Genomic DNA, 22,795 nt, shown 5'->3' with positions numbered 1-22,795 from the left:
CTTGATTAGAATGTCTCTAGACATATTATTGCATGAAAACCGAGACCACATCTATTTTATATCCTATTATATTCCTAGTGCCCAGCATAATCATCAGCACATACTAGGAATTTAGTTAATACTTGTTCAATGAAACAAATGGGCTATTAAAATAAAGAACAGAAATAAGCACAGAAATTTTAAACATGCATCTCATCACTTACTAGAAAAACTTGAAAAAGACAATTAAGTTAATGAAGTGTTTCTAAAATTGTCTATGTCAAAAAGATTTTGGGGGGGCGCCTGGGTGTCTCAGTGGGTTAAGGCCTCTGCCTTCGGCTCAGGTCATGATCCCAGGGTCCTGGAATCGAGCCCCGCATCGGGCTCTCTGCTGAGCGGGGAGCCTGCTTTCCCCATCTCTCTCTGCCTGCCTCTCTGCCTACTTGTGATCTCTGTCTGTCAAATGAATAAATAAAATCTTTAAAAAAAAAAAAGATTTTGGGAATGTGTAAGCGCTACCTTGAAATGAAACAAAAACTGACCTAAATATAAGAAATTTATGAAGAAAGAATTTTGACAATTTGAAGGAGACAAGAAAAAAAAAGAGGGAAACAAAAAAAATTAGCATGACTGAAAAATGAGCAAATTAATAAAAGTATTACTGCTTCCTATTCAAGAATCTAAAGCTTACTAACTCTAATTTCAGCAATCTGACCAGAGCAAGAGTAAGTGACAGTGAAGCTTTTTAAAACTATCCCATCACACAACTTGTTCTCATAGTAACCATGTTCCTTCCCTGTTAGGTCACCTCAACATGCTAAGAAAAAAATTTTAAACCTCTACGTGGTTATGGTACTTAAGATTTTAAAAAGACAAACGTTTCAATTCCTTGGCTCCCCACCCCTACTTAAAGCAGAACTACAGAACTTCTATTCTGCTGACCCAAAACTGCCTTTACACATATTGCCTGATCCTATGATTCTAGCCAGATAGCAGAGTATGACCAGAATGAAAGCATCAATAGCTACGGAGGCCGAAGAGTAAAAGGTGGAGAAAATTCAAGAACGGCAAAGCTAGATCAGGAGTTTAATCCAGTTTTCCTCTGGAAATAGAAATATATAACTTCATTTAATGAAAAAAGTTAATTTTTAAAGCTAGTTTAGAGCACAATCAAGATGCTATAAATGAAAACAAATGGCAATAATCCTAATGTTTAAAATCCTAATGGAAGGTAAAGAATTACTAGAATGAATAGAAAGCTATTATCTGATTATTTAGGAATGCCTACAGAATTTAGAGATTACTAATTTAATATTACTAATATTTATTTCTCTTCTCATCCACCAACTACTTTGGTTATGTCACTGATAAACTACTTAATTCACACTGATAAGCAGCTTGATTTAATATATGCATATGTAATAACACAAAATAGGCCCACAATACAAGAAATGTAATTTTTTAAAAACTAGATTACTCGTTTATTATAAAAAGGAACAGCCAGATGGAAGAGATGCATAGGGTAAGGTATGGGCTAAGAGTGTGGGGCTTCCAGGTGCTCTCTAACTGCACGATTCTCCCCAAACCTCCAGGTGTTCACCATCACCAACCCAGAGGCTCCAATTTTGCTGACAGCTTGATGAAGAAATTTTTGCTACAAAGAACTTATATTTTAGATTTGTATTTTTAGTTTGTATTTAAGGTTATATTAAGTAGCCTATTTTATTCATTATCAGGACAACTGTAGATTGGAGTTTAGTAGCAGAAGTTCTTGCCTATTTAACATCCAAAAATCATGGTTTCTATCTAAAATATATCTCCTATTTTCTACCTTTCATTGTCAGCATTTTAGCTCAAGCCTAATCATCTTTCATTTGGATACCTCATCTGTCAATAATTTATCTTTTTTCCAATATTAGTCCCACATGTATCACCAGTTATCTTTCTAAAACTCAATTCTGATCACACACACTACATATAAACCTTTGAATTAAAAGCCAAACTCCCTAGCATCGCCAGAACTCTATTCTTCATAAGGGCATACCTATCACCCAGCATAGCTGGTGCTGAACAAAAGCTAAATAAATCAACTGTGGGAGAGAGAAGGCCATTCTGTGCTAAGTCCTGGGAACAAGTGTTTGAAACAGCAATGTTTATATACTAGATGCAGCTTTGCCTCCATTTTCTATAGAACTCTAGCAAATCTGATGTAGATGCTGGCACTACTCCTGTTTTTGAGGCTTAAGAATTTTTACAGTGAAAAACAAAAAAGCAGCACAGATCCTAACTCCTTAATTCACAGTCAATCTATCCCTATCTACCATCATCATAACTCAGTATCTGTTTTAAAGTTTGCTAAAGCAAACTTTAGCAATGTTTAGAAATGCTAAAGCTACATATTCCTCAAATAATTTATGAATTATTGTATCTAAAGCAAAAAGGAAAAGTTCCTGTCTTTTCCATAGGAACAGAAAGCAAGCAAGTGCTGTATAATAACAATGAAATAATGACTGGAGAATGTGGAAAAAACTAAGTACAAAAATCCCAAGAGAGATATATATCTATGTATCTATATATATACATACACATATATAGATATATATATATAAATCCCAACAGATATATATATATATATCTATATATATACACACACACACACAGAGATATATATATCTGTGTGTGTATGTATTCCAAGATACATATATATCCATATATATGAATGAAAATTAAAATTTCCTCCCAAATCATCGATAAAGCTAGAGGATCAGTTTATATTTTGGAAAGTAATACTTAGAATAATATATAGTATGGATGAATGCTGACTAATCAAGAAGTCTGCTAAAGTTGAAATTGTAATACTTTTGTTTTACGTTCCTTTCAAATGTACTAAATTCTGTGATTTCAAAGAGCAGTAAGGAGTAGAAATAAAATGTAATTCCAAATCTACAATCTCTGAAAGTAACAAAAACCCAAAGGAACACTACATTTTTTAAAATGTAAGAATGACTAACTTCACAAGATTCTGAAACGCAAAACCATCTGTCCATTGTTCAGTAAATGAAGCACCATGTCTAACTGTTGTGAAGTGCCCAAGGCGTAATCGGTCTTGCATACTCTTTTCTCTGCTTGACAATTTTTCTTGTGTACTCTGAAAAAAGGAGGAAAAAAAATCATCAATTTTATTCATTTAAAACTATGCAAGGTGAAAAAGGGCCAGTGGAATGAAAAGGAAAATTCACTGAACTTTTTAAACTTACCTTTTCAATAAGCAGCTTCTTGCTCATTGATATACACTTATTTAATCGTTCTTTGTATTTTTCAAGTAATTTTTGTTGTTCATCTATTTGCCGTCTGAGATCACAGTTAGCCTACAACATAAGTAAAAATAGAAAAGGTCTAGAATTTGTGTATATGAGACACTTAGGAATACTCTTACATTCTCAATAAATTACATTAAAAGAAAAGTATTTGAGAGGCGCCTGGGTGGCTCAATGGGTTAAAGCCTCTCCCTTCGGCTCAGGTCATGATCCCAGGGTCCTGGAATCGAGCCCCACATCAGGCTCTCTGCTCAGCAGGGAGCCTGCTTCCCTTCCTCTCTCTCTGGCTGCCTCTCTGCCTACCTGTGATCTCTGTCTGTCAAATAAATAAATAAAATCTTTAAAAAAAAAAAAAGAAAAGTGTTTGAGTATGATACTAAAATTATTTTTTTACACATCTACTAACCATGGTAATACTGTTAAGTGCTATGTAACTGTGCAGTGGAAAGTACATGGAATTTGTATCTAGACTCCATAGATTCAAATCAACACCCTAAGGTATATAACCTTGGCTAAGTTAAGTCCATTATCTGGGAGAAAATCAATATAGAGGAACAACAAAAAACTGGTCTCCAAAAAATGTATTCCTATACGTTAACAATGAGACAGAAGAAAGAGAAATTAAGGAGTCGATCCCGTTTACAATTGCACCCAAAACCATAAGACACCTAGGAATAAACATAGCCAAAATGGCAAAGGATTAGTGCTCAGAAAACTAGAGAACACTCATGAAGGAAACTGAGGAAGGCACAAAGAAATGGAAAAATATTCCATGCTCATGGACTGGAAGAACAAATACCGTTAAAATGTCTATGTTACCTAGACAAATCTACACATTCAATGCAATCCTTATCAAAATACCATCAACTTTTTTCACAGAACTGGAACAAATAATACTAAAATTTGTATGGAACCAGAAAAGATCCCACATAGCCAGAGGAATGTTGAAAAAGAAAAGCAAAGCTGGTGGCATCACAATTCTGACTTCAAGCTCTATTACAATGCTGTAATCAAGACAGTATGGTACTGGCACAAAAACAGACACAAAAATCAGTGGAACAGAACAGAGAGCCCAGAAATGGACCTTCAACTCTATGGCCAACTAATCTTTGATAAAGCAGGAAAGAATGTCCAATGGAAAAAAGACAGTCTCTTCAACAAATGGTGTTGGGAAAATTGGACAGCCACATGCCGAAGAATGAAACTGGACCATTCTCTTAAACCATACACAAAAATAGACTTGAAATGGATGAAAGAACTAAAAGTGAGACAGGAATCCATCAAAACCCTTGAGGAGAACACAGACAGCAACCTCTTCGACCTTGGCCGCAACAACTTCTTGCTACACTTCTCCAAAGGCAAGGGAAAAAAAAGGCAAAATGAACTACTAGGACATCATCAAGATAAAAAGCTTTCTCACAGCAAAGGAAACAGTTGACAAAACCAAAAGATAATCAACAGAATGGGAGAAGATATTTGCAAATGTCTTATCAGATAAAGGGCTAGTATCCAAAATCTATAAAGAACTTCTCAAACTCAACACCCAAAAACCAAATAATCCAATCAAGAAATGGGCAGAAGACATGAACAGACATTTCTCCAAAGACATACAAATGGCCAACAGACACATGAAAAAGTGCTCAACATCACTAGGCATCAGGGAAATACAAATCAAAGCCACAATGAGATACCACCTCGTATCAGTCAGAATGGCTAAAATTAACAAGTCAGGAAACAACAGATGTTGGCAAGGATGTGGAGAAAGGGGAACCCTCTTAACACTGTTGGTGGGAAGGCAAGCTGGTACAACCACTCTGGAAAACAGTATGGAGGTTCCTCCAAAAGTTGAAAATAGAGCTACCTCCAATCCAGTAATTGTGCTACTAGGTATTTACCCTAAAGATACAAATATAGTGATCTGAGAGGGCATCTGCACCCCAATGTTCATAGCAGCAATGTCCACAACAGCCAAACTATGGAATGAGCCCAGATGTCCATCGATGGATGAATGGATAAAGAAGAGGTAGTATATTATATACAACGGAATATTATTCAGCCATCAAAAAATGAATTCTTGCCTTTTGCAACATCAATGGAAAGAGGGTATTATTGTAAGCAAAATAAGTCAATCAGAGAAATACAAATATCATATGATCTCACTTATATGTGGACTCTAAGAAACAAGGCAGAGGATCATAGGGAAAGAGAGGAAAAAATGAAACAAGACAAAACCAGAGAGGGAGACAAACCATAAGAGACTCTTAATCATAGGAAACAAACTGAGGGTTGCTGGAGGGGCGGGAGGTGGAGGGATGGGGTAACTGTATGATACATGTGATGTAATGAGCACTAGGTATTATATAAGACTGAGGAATCACAGGCCTATACCTTTGAAAACAATTATATATTATATGTTAATTAACTAAATTTAAAAATGTTTTAAAAGTAAAAAAAAAACACAAACAGCAACCTATTAAGAAAAATGAGCAAAAAACATGACCAGTTATTTCTCTGAAGAAACAAAATTAATAAGTATTTTAAAAGATGCTAGAAAATAGAGAACACATAAAAAAAGACAAAAGACACTTTGTTACATCCATTGAACTGGCCAAAAAATTTATTGTATCTGATTATAATAAGCCTTAGCAAAGATAATAAGCAACAAAATTATTTATTGCTCATAGGAGTATAAATTAATCTAGCCACTTTGGGGAAAATCTGGCATTATAAAGCAAAACTGAACATTTACATGCCATGTACTGTGGCCATGTCTCTCTTAAAGCATACAATGTAAGACAAATTTTCCACATTTGCCCTAGAAGACATGTACAATAATGTTCTTAGCAGAACTGTTCATATTAACAAAAAGCAGAAACGAAATGTCCACCAAGAGCAGAAAAAATGCATTATGGTATATTCATATAAAGCCTTACTATATAGAGAGAGCATGAAATGAACAAAGTACATGACAATTCCATGTATAATGTTTAGTGAAAACAAGCAGGGCAAAAGGGTACAGAGAGCATAATTTTATGTAAAGTTCAAAAATAAACCAAAGGGGTGCCTGAGTGGCTCAGTTGGTTAAGCGTCAGTCTTCCGCTCAGGTCATGATCCCAGAGTTTTGGGACCAAGTCCCATGTCGGGCTCCTTGCTCCATGGACAGTCTGCTTCTCTGACCCTCCCCTGGCTTGTGCATTCTCTCTCTCTTTCTCTCTCAAATAAATAAAAAAATTAAAAAAAAAAACTGACGTATGTTAAGAATGTACAGATACATGCGATAAAACCATAATAATAAGGCATAATAAAGAACTCAGAACAGTAGTTAATGGTAAAAGAATGTGAGAGAGTGACTGGGATGGGATCAGGAATGGCAAGCTGGATGTTTCAAAGGTATCGGTAATTGTGGTAGGATGAGACACTGGTTTTATTGAATTTCTATACTAACAGTTCTCAGTGCTGGCTTAAATTATAATTACAATCATCTGGAGGAATTTTTTTTTTTTTGGAGGAGCTTTTTAAACTACCAATGCCCAAGTCCCACACCACATCAATTTAATTACAACCCCTCAGGATGGAGTTTAGGCATGTACCTTTATAAAGTGCTTCCCACCCTTCCCATTTGGTGATTCTACTGAGTGGCAAGGACTGAGAAGCACTGTTTCTTACCTTACTCACATTTTAAGTATTTTTTGATATGTCCTTTTATAAAGTTTCAATTAAAATTGAAAATTTTAAAATATTAAAATAAAAAGCTTCAATTAAAAATCTCACAGAATTGCAGTAGTTACTTCATCTTGTGTAGTATCAAATGTCAGTGAGGTTTAAAACAAAATCAATTACCTTTAAAACTAACATGAAATGGCCATCGGTCTTATGATAGCTGATCAAATTAAAATAAATTTTACAAACTTCTCTATATTTCTCCAACTGTTTCTCAATTCACATTTATTTATACATACTTTAAAGATTTATTTATAGGGGTGCCTGGGTGGCTCAGTGGGTTAAAGCCTCTGCCTTTGGCTCGGGTCATGATCCCAGTGGGATCGAGCCCCACATCAGGCTCTCTGCTCCGCAGGGAGCCTGCTTCCCGCTCTCTCTCTGCCTGCCTCTCTGCCTACTTGTGATTTCTGTCTGTCAAATAAATAAATAAAATCTTTAAAAAAAAAAAAGATTTATTTATATTAGAGAGAGAGCATAAGTGGGAGGGGCAGAGGGAGAGGGGAGAGAAGCTCAAGTGGACTCCACTCTGAACCCAACTTGGGGCTCGAACCTGAGATCAAGACCTGAGCTGAAACAAAGAGCTGGATGCTTAACTGACTGTGCTACCCAGATGCCCCTCTCAATTCACATTTAAAGGCTAATAATTTTCACTTTAAATTAGTTATTTTTTATATACTTACAACCACCAGAAAAAGTTTGTTTTTTTTCCCAGCTGAAGAATTTTTTATAATGCTAAGTATTTCTTCAAGTTTTATTATTGCCAAGTAATTAACTCAATTTTTTTTCCTTCTCCATGACTTATTACTTACCCTGAGCAAGTCATCTATACGACCTTCCTTCTTTTCCAGGTCCTGGTTTTTATTACTTTCTAATGCTGCTAATTTCAGCATTGTGAGATCAGTCTAAATGAAAGAAAGCTATTTTACTAACTCCATTATACATATCATTGCATGCAAATAAAAACTAGATTTTAGTCCTAAAAACAATATTTGAGTTTGTGTATGTAAAAGTTATCCCAAAAAGTCTTAGTATAGTTTTAAGTTTTAATATCTTCAGAAGTATAAGTTCTACAAGCTTACAAAGAAACATTTAAAAAACTGATTACTAAAAGTTTTAGAATATTGTAATGTTCTTCATTAAAATTGAATGCAACTGCCGCTTTATGCTATCAATGCTAGCTGATCTTTGAACACAGCAAAAGCTGTCATGAGCTATTCAGTGACTGAAAGCAATGTACCTGCAATCCTAGCCTAAAGATCATCTAAAGAAAGATGTTTTGATGCATGTGCAATAGCTTGGACATGACCTAACAGAAAAGTCTAATGGCAATAAACTGGGGTAATAAAGATGGCTAAGCAAAAAGATTTACTCTTCCAAGTCCCCTAGTCTGATACACTAAAATCCAAAAACTGTCACATGTAAAAAGTTAAAATGAAAAACGTAATACTCAAATTCATAAAATCAAGTAAGCATAAAAGATATCTAATTTTCAAATGATACCTTTAAGTGAAATATAGACACCCAAAATGAACTGCTTTAATTAAGTTCACTTGTGACAAGTATTAAGTTCAGGAAAACACTGATTATATGTACTTGGATGGTATGTTCAAAAAGAAGCAATAAACAAAACTGACAAGTCATGCTTATTGTTTATTTGAAATGCTTATATCTACATATTTAACCAGCATGTAAGAAAGGATAAGCTGATAGTAAAGTGGGTGTTTCAATTTCTTAACCCCCACCCAACAAATGGTTTTTCTGTTTAGTAATTAGCTTTCTTGATTTATAATTTTACTTTATAACTATGTCTAAAAGAGAAGACATCTTATTTGCACTAAGTTTCTTATAAGTCATGCAAAAAATTTTATTTACTATTTACCTGAGTAATTTTAAAGGATAACTGCTTTGGTTGTATAACAGGGTGGTCCCCAAAAGCTAATGCAGTAGGAGAAGGGCTATTCGGTCGAACCTTAGAAAAAGATTAAAATTTTTACATTAGCAAGAAAAATATAGGCTATTGCTCAGCAACAACTACATAACACTTCTTTAAGTTTTCATCAGGATAACAACTGAATTAAAACATAACTGACTTTTTAAACTTTTAATCATTTATTCAATAAGCATTCATTTTTAGAGTACCCTCCCTTACATAAGGCACAGTGAAAAGAAACCACCATTTATATTCCTTGCCCGAGAAGCTTACATTCTAGAACCATAAAAAAAAATTTTAAATGCTTTCAATCTGTTAAATATAACAAGGTGAAATACATTATCTCAAAACAAAAATATTAAGAACAGAGGACAGTGGTTCAATACATAAAACTGAAAAAATCTTAATATACAAATCTTACTACCAAGGGCAATAGTGCACATATATAGTATAACATCAATCTACTGATGAGTTTCATGGTTTATCTAGTTACTAGTTTTAAAACACACCACTGAAAACAGATTATATTATCGTATCAATGCCATCACTGTAACTCAAAATTTGTTGAGTCTGACACTTTATTTTACATATGGCAATATGATGTAGCCAATGTACAAAAGAAGGTAAGATACAACTAAGTGTGTGTCTACAGCCAAGGAGTAGAAGGGGACACTGAAGTAAAACCAGAGTACTTGAAAAAAATAAGAGATACTGTGATTTTTAAATATCTTTAATTCATTTTTAAATTACTAAAAGCCAATTCTGCTTTTCTTGTTAGACATTAAACTTTCATATAATAAAACTAAAGAAAAAATGAAATCCAAAAGGAAGACAATGCATGTAAATAGAACTAGATCTTAAAAGACTAGCAACAAACCAAAAAGCTGTAAAATAATTTTTAGGCCCAAGATCCTTTTCCTATGTTGAACTAAAATGATCCAGGGATAAAGGGTGCCTACCTTTATCTTAAGGATTCCTAGGAAAGGAAATAGGCTATACTTCAGTGGTTAAGAAATTTAATTGCTAAGAGAGTTAGAAATTAGAAATCAGTAACTGAATACAGACTGATAAAAGAGTATTTGTTTTAGTCCCATAGGCTCGACCACATTCTTTTATAGAAACATGACTTCTTGGGATATAGTTAATTCAGGAAATCTTTAACTTAAAGATCTCACTTGAAGAAATAAAGTTCTAGCAGCATCAGATCATTAAAAAGAACTTAACTTACCTCACAGAATGATTTTCTAAAAAGATAAATACAAATAAATGTATGTAGAAGTTCTCAATGAAAAGTTATTCAGTATATATACACATATGTTCAGCACACAGAAGACTACCTACATATGTAAAAACTTACAGATGAAGAAGGAGTGGAATGTGAATGTGAATTCTGAGGAGAACGGATCGCAGGAGGTATGCCTCTTACTGGACTTGAGCCATTCCCACCTTGGTACTGAGAAAAAAAAAAAGGAAACATCACTCTTTATTAAAACAGGTTTAGCTAGGTGTTATTTTTGATATGACATTAAGAATTAATTTAAATAGATCTTCTTTTAAATTAAATTCGGTAGTGATTTAAATGGATCAAGAAAAAGCAAAACTAAGGTCAGTTACAGCCGAGTCCTAAAAGACTAAATAGAGAATACTGATCACAGGAATGTGAGAAGACTATTCAGTAATGACCCTTATTTCTTGAGCATTCTGACTATAATCTGTTACTGTGGCAGACTCAAGATAAATTAATTTCCCCCAAACAATGAACATACATTATTTTTCCTTCAAATTTTAATACAGCCCCATTGTAAATGTTTGTTGAAGCAGTATAATCTCTAATACCCCCAAATTAACATAGTTACAAGTAGATGTTAGTGAATATAATAAACCATCATCCTCAAGATCTGTTAAAAATCCAAGTATTTGTAGTACTATATAAAAAATTACACAGTTTAAGTCCCTTCCCTTTAATAGCACAAAATCTTATAAATATCAATCCTTTCTCTCATCCATAACATGCATTACAGTGCATGACCTAGGTGCATATGAAGAGAAGCCACCTAATGTATTCCACAGCTACCTTTCAAATTTCTCATGTTTCTCTTCCAACGGCAGGAGGAGAAAACAATTCACTGCTACTGGCTTCCTCTCAGGTGACCTCCTAATGTATCTTCGTGTAACCTCGGGACTTCGTCTAATTTTTTTTTTTTTTTAAACTACAGTGCCTAGAAGCTCGTGGCACATGAGCATTCAAGAGACCTGAGATTTATCTATTTGAACTGATCCAATCTTTGGAAAAGATTGTTAATTGATATTAACACTGAGGGACTGACCTCAGTTGAAGAGCATCAGGTCAGCAACACTAGACGGTGAGCAACACTTTTACCATAGATACCGTAAACCCAATTAAGAAAAACAATGGATGGTAAAAAAAAAAAAAAATTTTAATGCAGCCCTTCCCCTGAATGGCAAATTCTGTTCTCACACTCAAGTAAATATAAATTTTTTTCTACTGAGTAGATCATGTTTGTTGTTTTAACAATCATATTAATGTTCTGTAATATAAAACTGGTAGCCAAAAATATTTCTGCATAGATGTACGAAAATATTCCAAACTGGGTAAGAATCTATATTTACCACTATTCATTATTTTCAGGGGCTCTTAGATTCACACTTCTATCATTATTTAATTTCTATCTAAGGGGCTCAAATGTTGCCACGGTGCTATCCTAAAGGCTGCAATGACAGTAGAAACAGTTCTTAACCAGAGGCTATTAGACTTTAACTTCTCTTCTTGCTCTTCCATTTTTTTTTTTTAAAGATTGATTTATTTGAGAGAGAGAAAGAGGGCACCGATACGCACAGAGAGAAGAGGGACAGACAGAGGAGAGAATCTTAAACCAACTCCATGCTGAGTGGAGAGCCCTACATGGGGCAGGAACTCATGACCCTGAGATCACGACCTAAGCCTAAACCAAGAGTCGGATACTCAACCAACTGTGCCAACCAGGTGCCCCTCTTTGCTCTTCCACTTAGAATTTGACTTTAAATAGGCAACTTTACATCTCTGGTCCTCAGTTTCCTCTTCTGTAATAAAGAAACACTAATACCTACTGTACCTATCTTCTGGGTTGTCATAAGCAAATATGTGAAAAAGTACTCTGAAGATTATGATGTGCCATTCCACTGTAAAAGTAAATTTTAAAGTTCCTAGGAAGATAGGACATTACAAAAGTTTACCTTGTGCTTCAAAGAAATTATTTCAGCCCACAGTAAAATTGTATTAAGAACTAGAGATATTTGTTAATAGACTTACTTCAAAATAGTCACTAATTTTGTGGCCACGTCCCCCAATACTTTTTCCTAAAATATAAAAGTAAAAAATTTTTACAGATTTAAAGTTAGTCATGACTACTTATCATATACTATATCAGAAAAAGAATGTGTCAAACTTAATTTCCCTAATATACATAAAAATCACCTGTTTAATAAAAACAACATGATATTTTAGTTGATTAGTAAGGGACATTGAAAAAATTGTATCAATAGCCCTCAGAGGGTAAGATGCCAATTTCAGAAATCCAAAAATGAAGTGACATTTCAATAGAAACACGTCAATTTTTAAAGTTCTAATTACTGGAGAATCAAATAAATAAATGACATTAAAGGATTTTGTTTTTAAAACTACATTATTCATATTACTTAATGACTACTAATTTCATAAAAGCAAATCAATGAATAAAAAAAAGTGGCAACTGCAAAACCGACAAATCAATTCATACCCGCAAATAATAAAAAAGCTTTAGCACAAAATCATACAAACTGACAACAACATGCTTTAACATGAATGTTATTTTGTAAAATATTTTGATTTCTAAAAGGTATTCCCAGATTAATAGGATGCTTTTTTACAGACTAGATTTTAAATACTGCTCTTATGACCATATTGGTAAAGTGGTCCAAATCATAACATATAACAATTCTTTAATTAAAAGTTTTGCTCTAAATTGGATCATCAATTTTATAAATATTGAATTAAGAAGATGCTAAGAAATACAGTGTTAGAGATACTTTTTTGGATGAGAGGCACCCACCCTTCAATGGAACTATATAAAATACATGATTTCTTCAATACAAAGAAAAAATGACAATACCATGAACTCAAAACCTGTCGATAATACAAACATATATATTTATCAATTCAATACTGACTTTTATTCATTTATTTTATTCAACAAATATTTGAGTGGTTACTACATGCCAAGCATTACTGAGATGAACAAAGGTTACATTTAAGAGTTCAACAACCTTAAATTCTTTTGTGGAACAAGAAAAATTAAGTAAGTGCCCAGGACTATATAAATGGTACCTAGAAAGTGTGAACAACAGTTTTGTACAGATTTACTTAGAGGTCAGAAAGGATTGTAAAAGTTTTAAAGGCACACCCTGTTTTACTGATTTTCACTGATTTTGGTTTTTTTTTTTTAAACACAAATTGAAGGTTTTTGGCAACCTTGCACTGAGCAAGTCTATAGACACCATTTTTCCAATAGATAGCATTTGTTTACTTCATGTCTCTGTGTCACATTTTAGTAATTCTCACAATATTTCATAATTTTTCATTATTATGGTATTCATTATAATTTGTTATCAGTGATTACAACTCAATGAAAGCTCAGATGACAGCATTTTTAAGTAATATTTTAAATATTAAGACATGTATGATGTGTTTTAGACATAATGCTATTGACACACAATAGACTACAGTATAAACATACTTTTAAATACACTGGAAAACCAAAAAAATTTATTTGATTCATTTATCGTGATACTTGCTTAATTGTGATGGTCGGGAACCAAACCTGCAGTATTTATAAGGCATGCCTGTAAACCCAAAGAATTTTCCTTCCACCTATAACAATTTTCCTGCAGATTCTGAAGAAGGTGCTATTCTTTAAAGACAAAAGAGACAGTTTTGGTTTCCTATCCAGAAGCTATGTCCCTAATTCTTTTTCCATAACTGAACCCAAACTTGGCTGTTAATATTCCTTCTCCACTACATACCACATGTATTATCAGGGAAAGCTGACTCCTATCTGGTCGCACCCTAGTTCCTGTCCCCTCCTGATCAGAAATCCAATTTTGTTCAGGTATCAAACATCCCTTCTCCACAAAGTCCACATTTCTAAAAGGAACTTTACCCACTTTGAATTTCAGAGACGGACCTGGTTTTTCTAAGGGCAACAGTATGTCTGTTGGACATAACTGGGTATGGAATGAATGTGGACTCATGATCCAATTCTGGCTGACAAGATTACAGGAGAGGTTTGCTCTGGACTTGAAGAACCTTATATTCAAAGAAAGAGAGGGGAAAAAAAAAACACAGAAAGCCAACCTCTCTCTAAAACAAATACAAGTGTGAAAGCTCAAACAAGTAAATCCAGTCAAAACTGGCAGCTGTTCTAAAAACATAAGAAAATTAGACAATTCTTAAGGATAGCAGACCACAAAGAAATAAACATGGATTTTTAAAAACACAGGTTGAATCAACCAACCCAGAAGTCTCACCCTAATTTGGGACCTGCTTTTAAGTGGGTTTTTAAATCTAAAGTTAAAACTATCGTAACTAATATAACTTTACACTAAATAAAGCTCCAAGGCCACTAACCACAATCTGGTGGAATTACACTAAAACCAAAATTGAGCTTTGAGATGGAGATACAAAATACCACACTTCTACAGAAAGACGCTAGAGTGACTTAACTTCCTCCTTCCACACAGATAGTTGCTGCGAATATATTCCTTGATACCAGTGCAACATTTAAGTACTAGTAAGCCATGGGTCCTGGTCCCAGTCCTTAAAGCTAAAGAGCAGCTCCAAAACATGAATCATATGTATATAGACATATATGACTTAAGAACCAATTTACTGTATTTAATTTTGAGTGACCAAATTAAACAACACTGTTTTGTTGTCCATTATAAGAGTTTTGTAGATGACTTGAAAATCATCTTCTTAGTCTATATCACAAGGGTAGGCATGCAGGAAAGAATGAAGAACAGGTATGGAAAGAAAAAGATGATGCTTTAATAAGCATCTCCACCATTTTTATACAGCCTTTTTCTTTTTTAAATAAAAGGAATAAGCAAGCTTTTGGTACCTGCACTTAAAAGTGACATTTAACGTTCTTACTCAAAGACAAGAAGCCATTTCAACACTGTAATTCAGATAAAGAAAGAAAAATGAAAGGTGGTAAGGTAATGTTTGCCAGGTTTGGACATGACATTTGGCCTTTCTAGTTCTCAAAAAAAAAAAAAAAAAAAAAAGGGAAATGTACAAAAGCCTAAAAACAGTAACCATACACTACCTGTGGTACAAAAGATTTCAATTTCGTATTATTATTCTTTCTTATGGGAAGTACATTTATAAACTATTATTAATGCATGAATTTATAATAGCTATAAAAATGATAAAAATACAATATTACTTCTACAAAATATTAAGCTATTAAAATCAGATTAATTATAAATACTTATTTGGCTCTGAAAGATTTTGCTTCACTTACCCTGACTACTTTCATTCTGGTTTTCTGCTTTTCTCTTTCTTCCTCTGGATGATTCTGATTGTTTCTTCTCTGGTGTCTACAGAAAGCAAGTTAACAGAATTTAAAGTTACAGTTTTTACATACACAATTACTACAGCCAGTATAAAAATTATTTTCAAAACAAAAACTATTTTGTTCAATAGTGCTCATGTGATGTAAATGTATAGTTGTCTATATACAATTTATTTAAAAGATAAATTTTGCTACTATGTAAATTTTAAACATCCAAAGTACAGAAGTCCTTGTACAAATTACTTGAAATTCACATTTACAGAATTTGAGTTGAGATGGATAAAAAATCTGAGAGTAAGCAGCCGTTTAAAGCACTCTTCAAATTCTTAACTGACTGGGCAAAAAATAAGTAAAGAAAAAAACCCTATGTTTTTCCTATTCGTTTTCTATTATTCACACATATTTAGTCTATAAAAGTAAACTTGGATGAAAAAGAAAAGAGCAGAATTCAAACCCCAATATATATACAATCCTTACAATTATTATCTAACAACTACAGCAAATTCATAGATTATGCTCTAAATCAGTGGCAGCAAACTACAGCCCAATGGCCAAATCTGCTAGCCACCTGTTTTTGTAAAGCCCATTACCTAGGCATGACTTTTACATTTTTAAGTAACTGAAAATTTTAATAATTAAAACAACATTGTGATACGAAAATTTTAAGAAACTCAAATTTCAGTGTCCATAAATAAAGTTTTATTGGAACACAGCCACACTCATTCATTTATGTACTGACTATGGCTGCTTTCACACTATGATAGCAGAGTTAGTTCCCAGAGAAACTATATGGTCCACAAAGCCTAAAAACATCTGGCCCTTTACAGAAGAAGTCTGCAGATTCCCCAACCCTAGATGATTGCTTGTTCTCAAATTAGCATTTTCATCAGGATAAAGTAACAAGTAATTTTTGTGGAGTCTGACAAGCTGTTATGCTTAGTCAAAAATCAAAACTAAGAACAAAAAGCACAATGCAATGGCCCAAGGCCCTCAAATTCTAGATTAGCAAGTATGTCTGGTGCCAGAACAAAGAACGTTTGAATGAACGATACATCGAAGCAACTTAAAATAAACCTCTAAAGCCAGTGCAGTTCCTAAACAAGAAAGGGAAATAATCTATATTTTGTTGTCTCTGAGTAGTCTATGATTAAACAGTATGAATGACAACAACACATAACTTGTGTTGAGCATCTATGATTCCTCTTCAGAATAATGGAGATTTTAAGTTCTCTTACCCCCCATTTTGTCAACATGATAACAGATACAGAGGATGAATCGAATGTTCCAGTGCCTGAATTCTTCAACAACAGGAGTTCTATCATCTCCCCATCCCCCTCATTTCCTCATGTCTAGCATACAGTTATCACTTGATAGCTATATTAATATTAAATAATTTATTCAAGGTGACCAGGATTTAAATCAAATTCAAGCCTGTACTTCCATGGCCTAAATGCTCTTTTTTTCTGTAAACAACATGCTATGTGTCCTGTATCAAAAATTGAATGAATCAACTACACAAAAATTTTATCAAGTTTGTAAATAAAATTATATCCAATAAACTGCCTTCACGTTTTCACAACACAAACCAGAGATCTTAAAGAAATCCTCCCTAACTGGCAATCTACTCAGGAGGTAGACTGATGTATCAGCAGGTTAGGGTAAATAGTTCATTATTTATCAGACTGAGGCAAACAATAACCAATTTTCTATTTTACTCAAAATAACACCAAATAAAAACTCTAAGCTAACATTTTTATAAAGAACCCTAAAATCTATCTTAAAACAAAAGAGGATTCCCAAATAATACTTATTCACATCTTTATCTAATCCATGTAAAAAAAAAATGTAACTTAAGATCAATAAAATACGGTTTTTCTTAACAGTTTAATGCTGTACTAATTTTTAAGCATGGCAGGATCCCATCTATATTCCATCTTAAATCCTGACTAGCTACTTTTGAATAAACAACAACAAAAAGATCACATAGAATAACAGAATTCTGAAAATTATACTGGAAACATTTTCTACCTATGGTTTCATATCACTTTCTAAAATATTTTCCAAGGAACAGTGAATGAGTTAGGTTGAGAGGCTACATTTTAAATACAGAGCAGAGTGGGACAGTTCAGCCAGGGTGAACAAAATCAGATTTATTAACCACAAAGCTTTTAAATGCTAACATTCACCTGCTATCTCCAAAAGGGGAATGGGATGGAAAGTTACAGTGTATGAAGAAATTCGCAAACTTATTTGGAATAACATTCGTTAACCACTTTACTGGATATATATTTGAAGATATTTGAAGGTTTTTTTTTTTAAAGACCTACAGATTATTTAAGTAAAAACTGAGGCAAAATTTCCCTACCTAAATTTAAAATTTAATGGCATAGGAAAGTGGGACAGTCCTTGGAGAAAATGTCATTTTGTTAAAAACAATGAACGAAAAAACCCAGATGCATATTTATTACAGTGTAGAAACAACCAAAAAGGCAACAAGTTTACCTCCTTTAAACCAGAGAATTTGAGGAAGACGTGGGGGGTGGGGGGAGGATGACAAGACTAAAATTAATTTTAAGACTATGATGTATGACTAGTGCAGGTAAAGAAGTTGGAAATAGGTAATAAAAAACTGAAAAGTTTAACAAAATAAAAAATGAAAAAGGAAAACCGAGATGTAACTAAATTCACCTATAAAATAAGTGTTTCTATTACGAACAGACCATATTTTGTCCCTTCCTATAAACCCTAATCTTTTCTCACCCATGTCCTACTGTTACCACCTCATTCCTCACTCTCACCTCAGATTATTTTAGACTTGTTCTGTCAGCCCAAAAGAAACATCATTTCCCAGAAAGCAAGAACCACTGGTCTCTGAAGAACCACAGACTGAGACTAAGAATCAAACTCTGGGTCCATTATTTATCATAACTCTCCGTATATTATTTAACCCAAGACCAATTTTTCATCTGTTTTTTTTTTAGTAATCTCTACGCCCTACATGGGGCTCAAATTCACAACCCCAAGGATCAAGAGTCACATATTCTACTGACTGAGCCAGCCAGGCACCCTATTCTCATCAATTTTAAATGTGGTAATACAGGTGTAGGATTGTGGGGATTAAATAAGAAACACACCAGAGACACACTTAGTACACCATCTGAAACAGTTGTGAAACAGTACACCATCTGAAACATCTATAAATGTCAGTAAGCACCCAGTAAATTTTCTTATCTGAATTTAAAGTTACAGTTTTTACACACACAATTACTACAGCCCGTATAAAATTATTATTTTCAAAACAAAAACTGTTTATTATTATTATTATTCCAAAAATCTATGTACTTTTCTATTTCAAAACTTCAATCACGTGTTAAATGATTAGCAGTTTCTTCCCTAATAGCTTAAAAATAATTTGTAGGGCTTACAAAATAAGCGATGTTTCCTCTTTAAGGTCCTATTCAACTCTCTTCTCAACTATAAACTATAGAACCAGCTTTCTATGGTCTAAATATGCTATCACTAACCTCAGGAAAATGTGCATTAGGGGTTTTTTTGTTGTTTTTAAATTTAAGTCTGAACAGTACCTATATTAACAAAACTAAAATTCTCAGTGAAGGTTACTGCTAAAAATTCTCCTGAGTTACTCATTTCTACACGGATTTGGGAATTTAGAACCCTGGAGATTTAGGATATGCAGAAAGGTACCAAATATTAAATCTCTAAAATGGCTCACCAGTGATGAAAAATTCAGAATGCTATCTGCGATTTTCAAACTGTACTCCAGAGATACCTTAGGAAAGGAGGTTGTGCCTCAAAAGATGTTAAAGAAGAGGAAAAGGGAAGGAAGGAGCAGGGGGCTGACCTAGGTGCTAGCCTATCAAAGACACATCCTACCTCCACCTCCATGCTTGCAAACACAGCATCCCTCATTTTATCAGAGGTTCCATACTGGACTTACTTTGAAGAAAAAGTTCTACAGCTTAAAAAAAGATTTGAAAAACCACTGATCTTGACCAATGATCTCCTAGAAAATCCAAGGGCCATCAACCAAGCCAGCTTTGCATTTGGCACAAGGTGTAAAAATTGCACATTATTGCACATTTTATAGAGTGTTTATTACTGCTCTTGCTGATGCAGTCATTTCTTTCTTTGCTTCTCTAATTTTTTTCTTAACTACTGCATTACAGCTGACCAGAAAATAGATGGCAAAATAAATACGGAAAGCAAAATATGATATGGCTTTATTTTTAAAGATTTATTCATTTGAGACAAGAGAGAGCACAAGCTGGGGGAGGGCCAGCAGGAGAGTGAGAGAATCTGAAGCAGACACCACACTGAGCACAGAACCCAATGCAAGACTCCATCTCACAACTATGAGATTCATGACCTAAACAGAGACCAACAGTCAGAAGCTCAACTGAATGCACCACCCAGGTGCCCCTGATTTGGCTTTGAAAGATGGAAAGACTACCACAATTATAAAAAGTCAAAGAATTATGCTGTACAATCTAACAGTGGTTAGGAGAAAGTGATGAAAGTAGAAAGTGGTACTATTCTTATCAATTTAGCTTTATAAATGCTAATTTGTAATCATACCAAAATCTGAACGATTACTGTGGCATTTAAATGCTCTAAGATATTAGTGATAATTTACATGGTATTTTCTAGCAACTGAAAAGTATGTTCCAAAAACAAAGACAAATCTAAAGGACTCAAGAGGTGGTAGTGATATAATTAAACTAATGCTTCTATTTTATTTGGAATTTAAGCCAGTGATTATTAAACAAGTTTTCAAATCTAATATGGGATCCTGTTTTACCTGACTCCTTGACTTATTTTTAAAATAAAAATAAATGTGTTTCTTCAATGCAAGTAAGACAAAATATAAAAAATTCCTACAATCTTAACACTGTCACAGAAGGAGGGAGATAAATCAGTATGGATTGTGCCATGATAGAAGATAACCACCTCTATCAGCCTCCAAATAGACCTATTTAAAATTATTGGCATAAAAGCATTATAGGAAATTTTAATAGTATGTTCAGATATCATCACAAAAAAGAAGGAGTGAATATTAAAAATTTTTACCTCTACCTTAAGTAGATTTCATCAGCCCTGATTGGACAACAAAAAGAAAAGTCAGAGATCATCATCTCTATAAAATTACTACAGTTAATGACATAGATATATTTAATTTCTTCCCATTAAATGAGAAAATACTTTAGAATAGAAAGAAAAATGGGGCAACTGGGTGGCTCAGTCGGTTAAGCATCTGCCTTCGGCTAGCTCACGATCCCAGAGTCCTAGGACTGAACCTGCTTCTGCCACTTCCTCTGCCCCTCCCTGCCTTGTGCGCGCGTGCGCGCACTCTCTTTTTCTCTCTCTCTCAAATAAATTACATCTTAAAAAAATAGAAAGAAAAGTTACTTACTCTTTTATTAAATAATATCCATAACAAAATATTCAATCCTCCATCTTGTCAGAATGTATTTTTTCCAACTGATTCATTTAGCTACAGATTAGTTTAAAAAAGTACAAATCACTGGCTATTCCAATGATTCATAGGGTTACTCAGGTATCAAATTTAAGGTCACTATACTTCAAAAAAATGGCATGACAAATTCATGCCAATGTTCAATTTTATTCCATATTTCTAGGCAAAATTTGTTGAACTAGATGTGAGACAGGAAAATGTTGAAGAAATCTGTTACTTTAATGGCACATATCAAAACAGCACTGAAGTAGAAAGGAAAATCTGGAGTTTTATAAAAATAGTCAATGTAAAATAGATGTTCTATTCAAGAATATCAGATGTACAAGATACTGTTTCTTCCAACCTTTTGCTATAAAAATTTGGTTAGAATAATGTACTGTAAGAAAACTAAAATTCTATTGTAAAAATTTCTTCGCTGCTTTGCAACCAATTTACATTTAGTTAAAACTATCATGAGATATGTACATCCTAATTCAAGGATTTTGAGCTGGCAGGACCTGAAATTCACAGTCTGTCTCTGCCCAAGAGTCAAAACTTCAACATGTAGAACAATTATTATCTGGAAATGTCTGCTTGAATCTTTGACATCTAAAGAAGATCTTTGTTACACTGCTGACTTTAATATTTAGTATAACAAGTTTATGTATTTCTTGGAACACTGAAAAAATAAAATAAAGTTTAAATTTTTAAAAAAAGTTTATGTATGCAACATTTTGGGATCCTATCACGAAATAAGAGCATCTCCTTGCTGTTTCAAGTAAATCCAATCAACACATCAGTGTTGATGATGAAAATAGGCTACATGAGTGTAGCCTATTTTCTGCTGTACTGCTTTTATTATTTAATAATATGTACTATCAAAGATGGTGGAGAGCCAGTAAGATAAACTTGGGTAACTACCCAATGAAAATGCGTGCTGTCTTAGGTTACTTAAACTGTGCCAGCTCACATCATTTTTACTCGCCTTACAAATAGACAATATCCACAAGCACATGAGCACCTAAAAGAACTGTAATACTACCGCAATCTTACTCTCAATTTTTAAAAGCTACCTTAACTTGCCATCCTCATAGTCTGACTTCTCAAGCTCCTATCATCTGGACCTGTTTTAATTTGCATTCATGTATGTTTAAAGGAGCATACCAAGTCTTCAATATTGATGAATGCAATTTTATTAGCCATTTTCTTACAATTTACAAAGCATAACTACTTCTTGGCATTTCCCCCTTCTCTGGCTTTCCCTTTAAGGCGTTATTTGTTGAACAGTATAAACCAAAAATTAAAATAAAGTTGGACTTTCCCCCTATTCATATGATCTTTTAAGTTTTCAAATCGTACAACCAGAATAAAATAGACATATAGAGCAACTGCTGTGGAAGGAAAAAGCAAATTTTCAAGATAACTTATTCTGGAAATGTTGGCATTTTGAAAGTACTTACAATAGTAAAATTTAGAACAGTGATTTCACAACTTTTTTCCCGGTGTGACACTCATGATGGAGTAAAATATACTCCTGTATAATATCCCTACAGACATTTCTCTGAACATGAATCGCTAGATCCTTAAACAATTTATTTCTTTGGGACAGACACTTCTAAGTGTAAATGTTGTGTCACAGAATATGCACACTAAAAATTTTACATATTGCTAAAGTGCATTTTCAAAGGCAGTATCAATCACACTTTCACTGTGAGAATGCCCACCAACCTTTAAATATCTACCTGATGTGTTAAGAAAAAAAAAA

At 33.7% G+C, this 22,795-nt stretch overlaps 1 protein-coding gene across 1 annotated transcript in view; it reads right to left on the bottom strand.

Annotated features, from left to right (window-relative positions):
* Positions 1-22,795, bottom strand: part of TLK1 (tousled like kinase 1) — a 143,480-nt gene that overhangs the window by 48,080 nt on the left and 72,605 nt on the right. Inside the window, exons 4-10 of the mRNA XM_080798070.1 lie at positions 15,507-15,582; positions 12,257-12,303; positions 10,304-10,399; positions 8,896-8,985; positions 7,826-7,918; positions 3,237-3,347; positions 2,991-3,127 (exon numbers count right to left, since the gene is read on the bottom strand). Of these exons, the coding sequence (XP_080654196.1) occupies positions 2,991-3,127; positions 3,237-3,347; positions 7,826-7,918; positions 8,896-8,985; positions 10,304-10,399; positions 12,257-12,303; positions 15,507-15,582 (650 nt within the window). The remainder of the gene's footprint in view (positions 1-2,990; positions 3,128-3,236; positions 3,348-7,825; positions 7,919-8,895; positions 8,986-10,303; positions 10,400-12,256; positions 12,304-15,506; positions 15,583-22,795) is intronic.

Source organism: Martes martes, assembly GCF_963455335.1.
Source record: "Martes martes genome assembly, chromosome: 3".
Classification (NCBI taxonomy): Eukaryota; Metazoa; Chordata; class Mammalia; order Carnivora; family Mustelidae; genus Martes; species Martes martes.
This window is presented reverse-complemented; position numbering and strand designations above follow the sequence as displayed.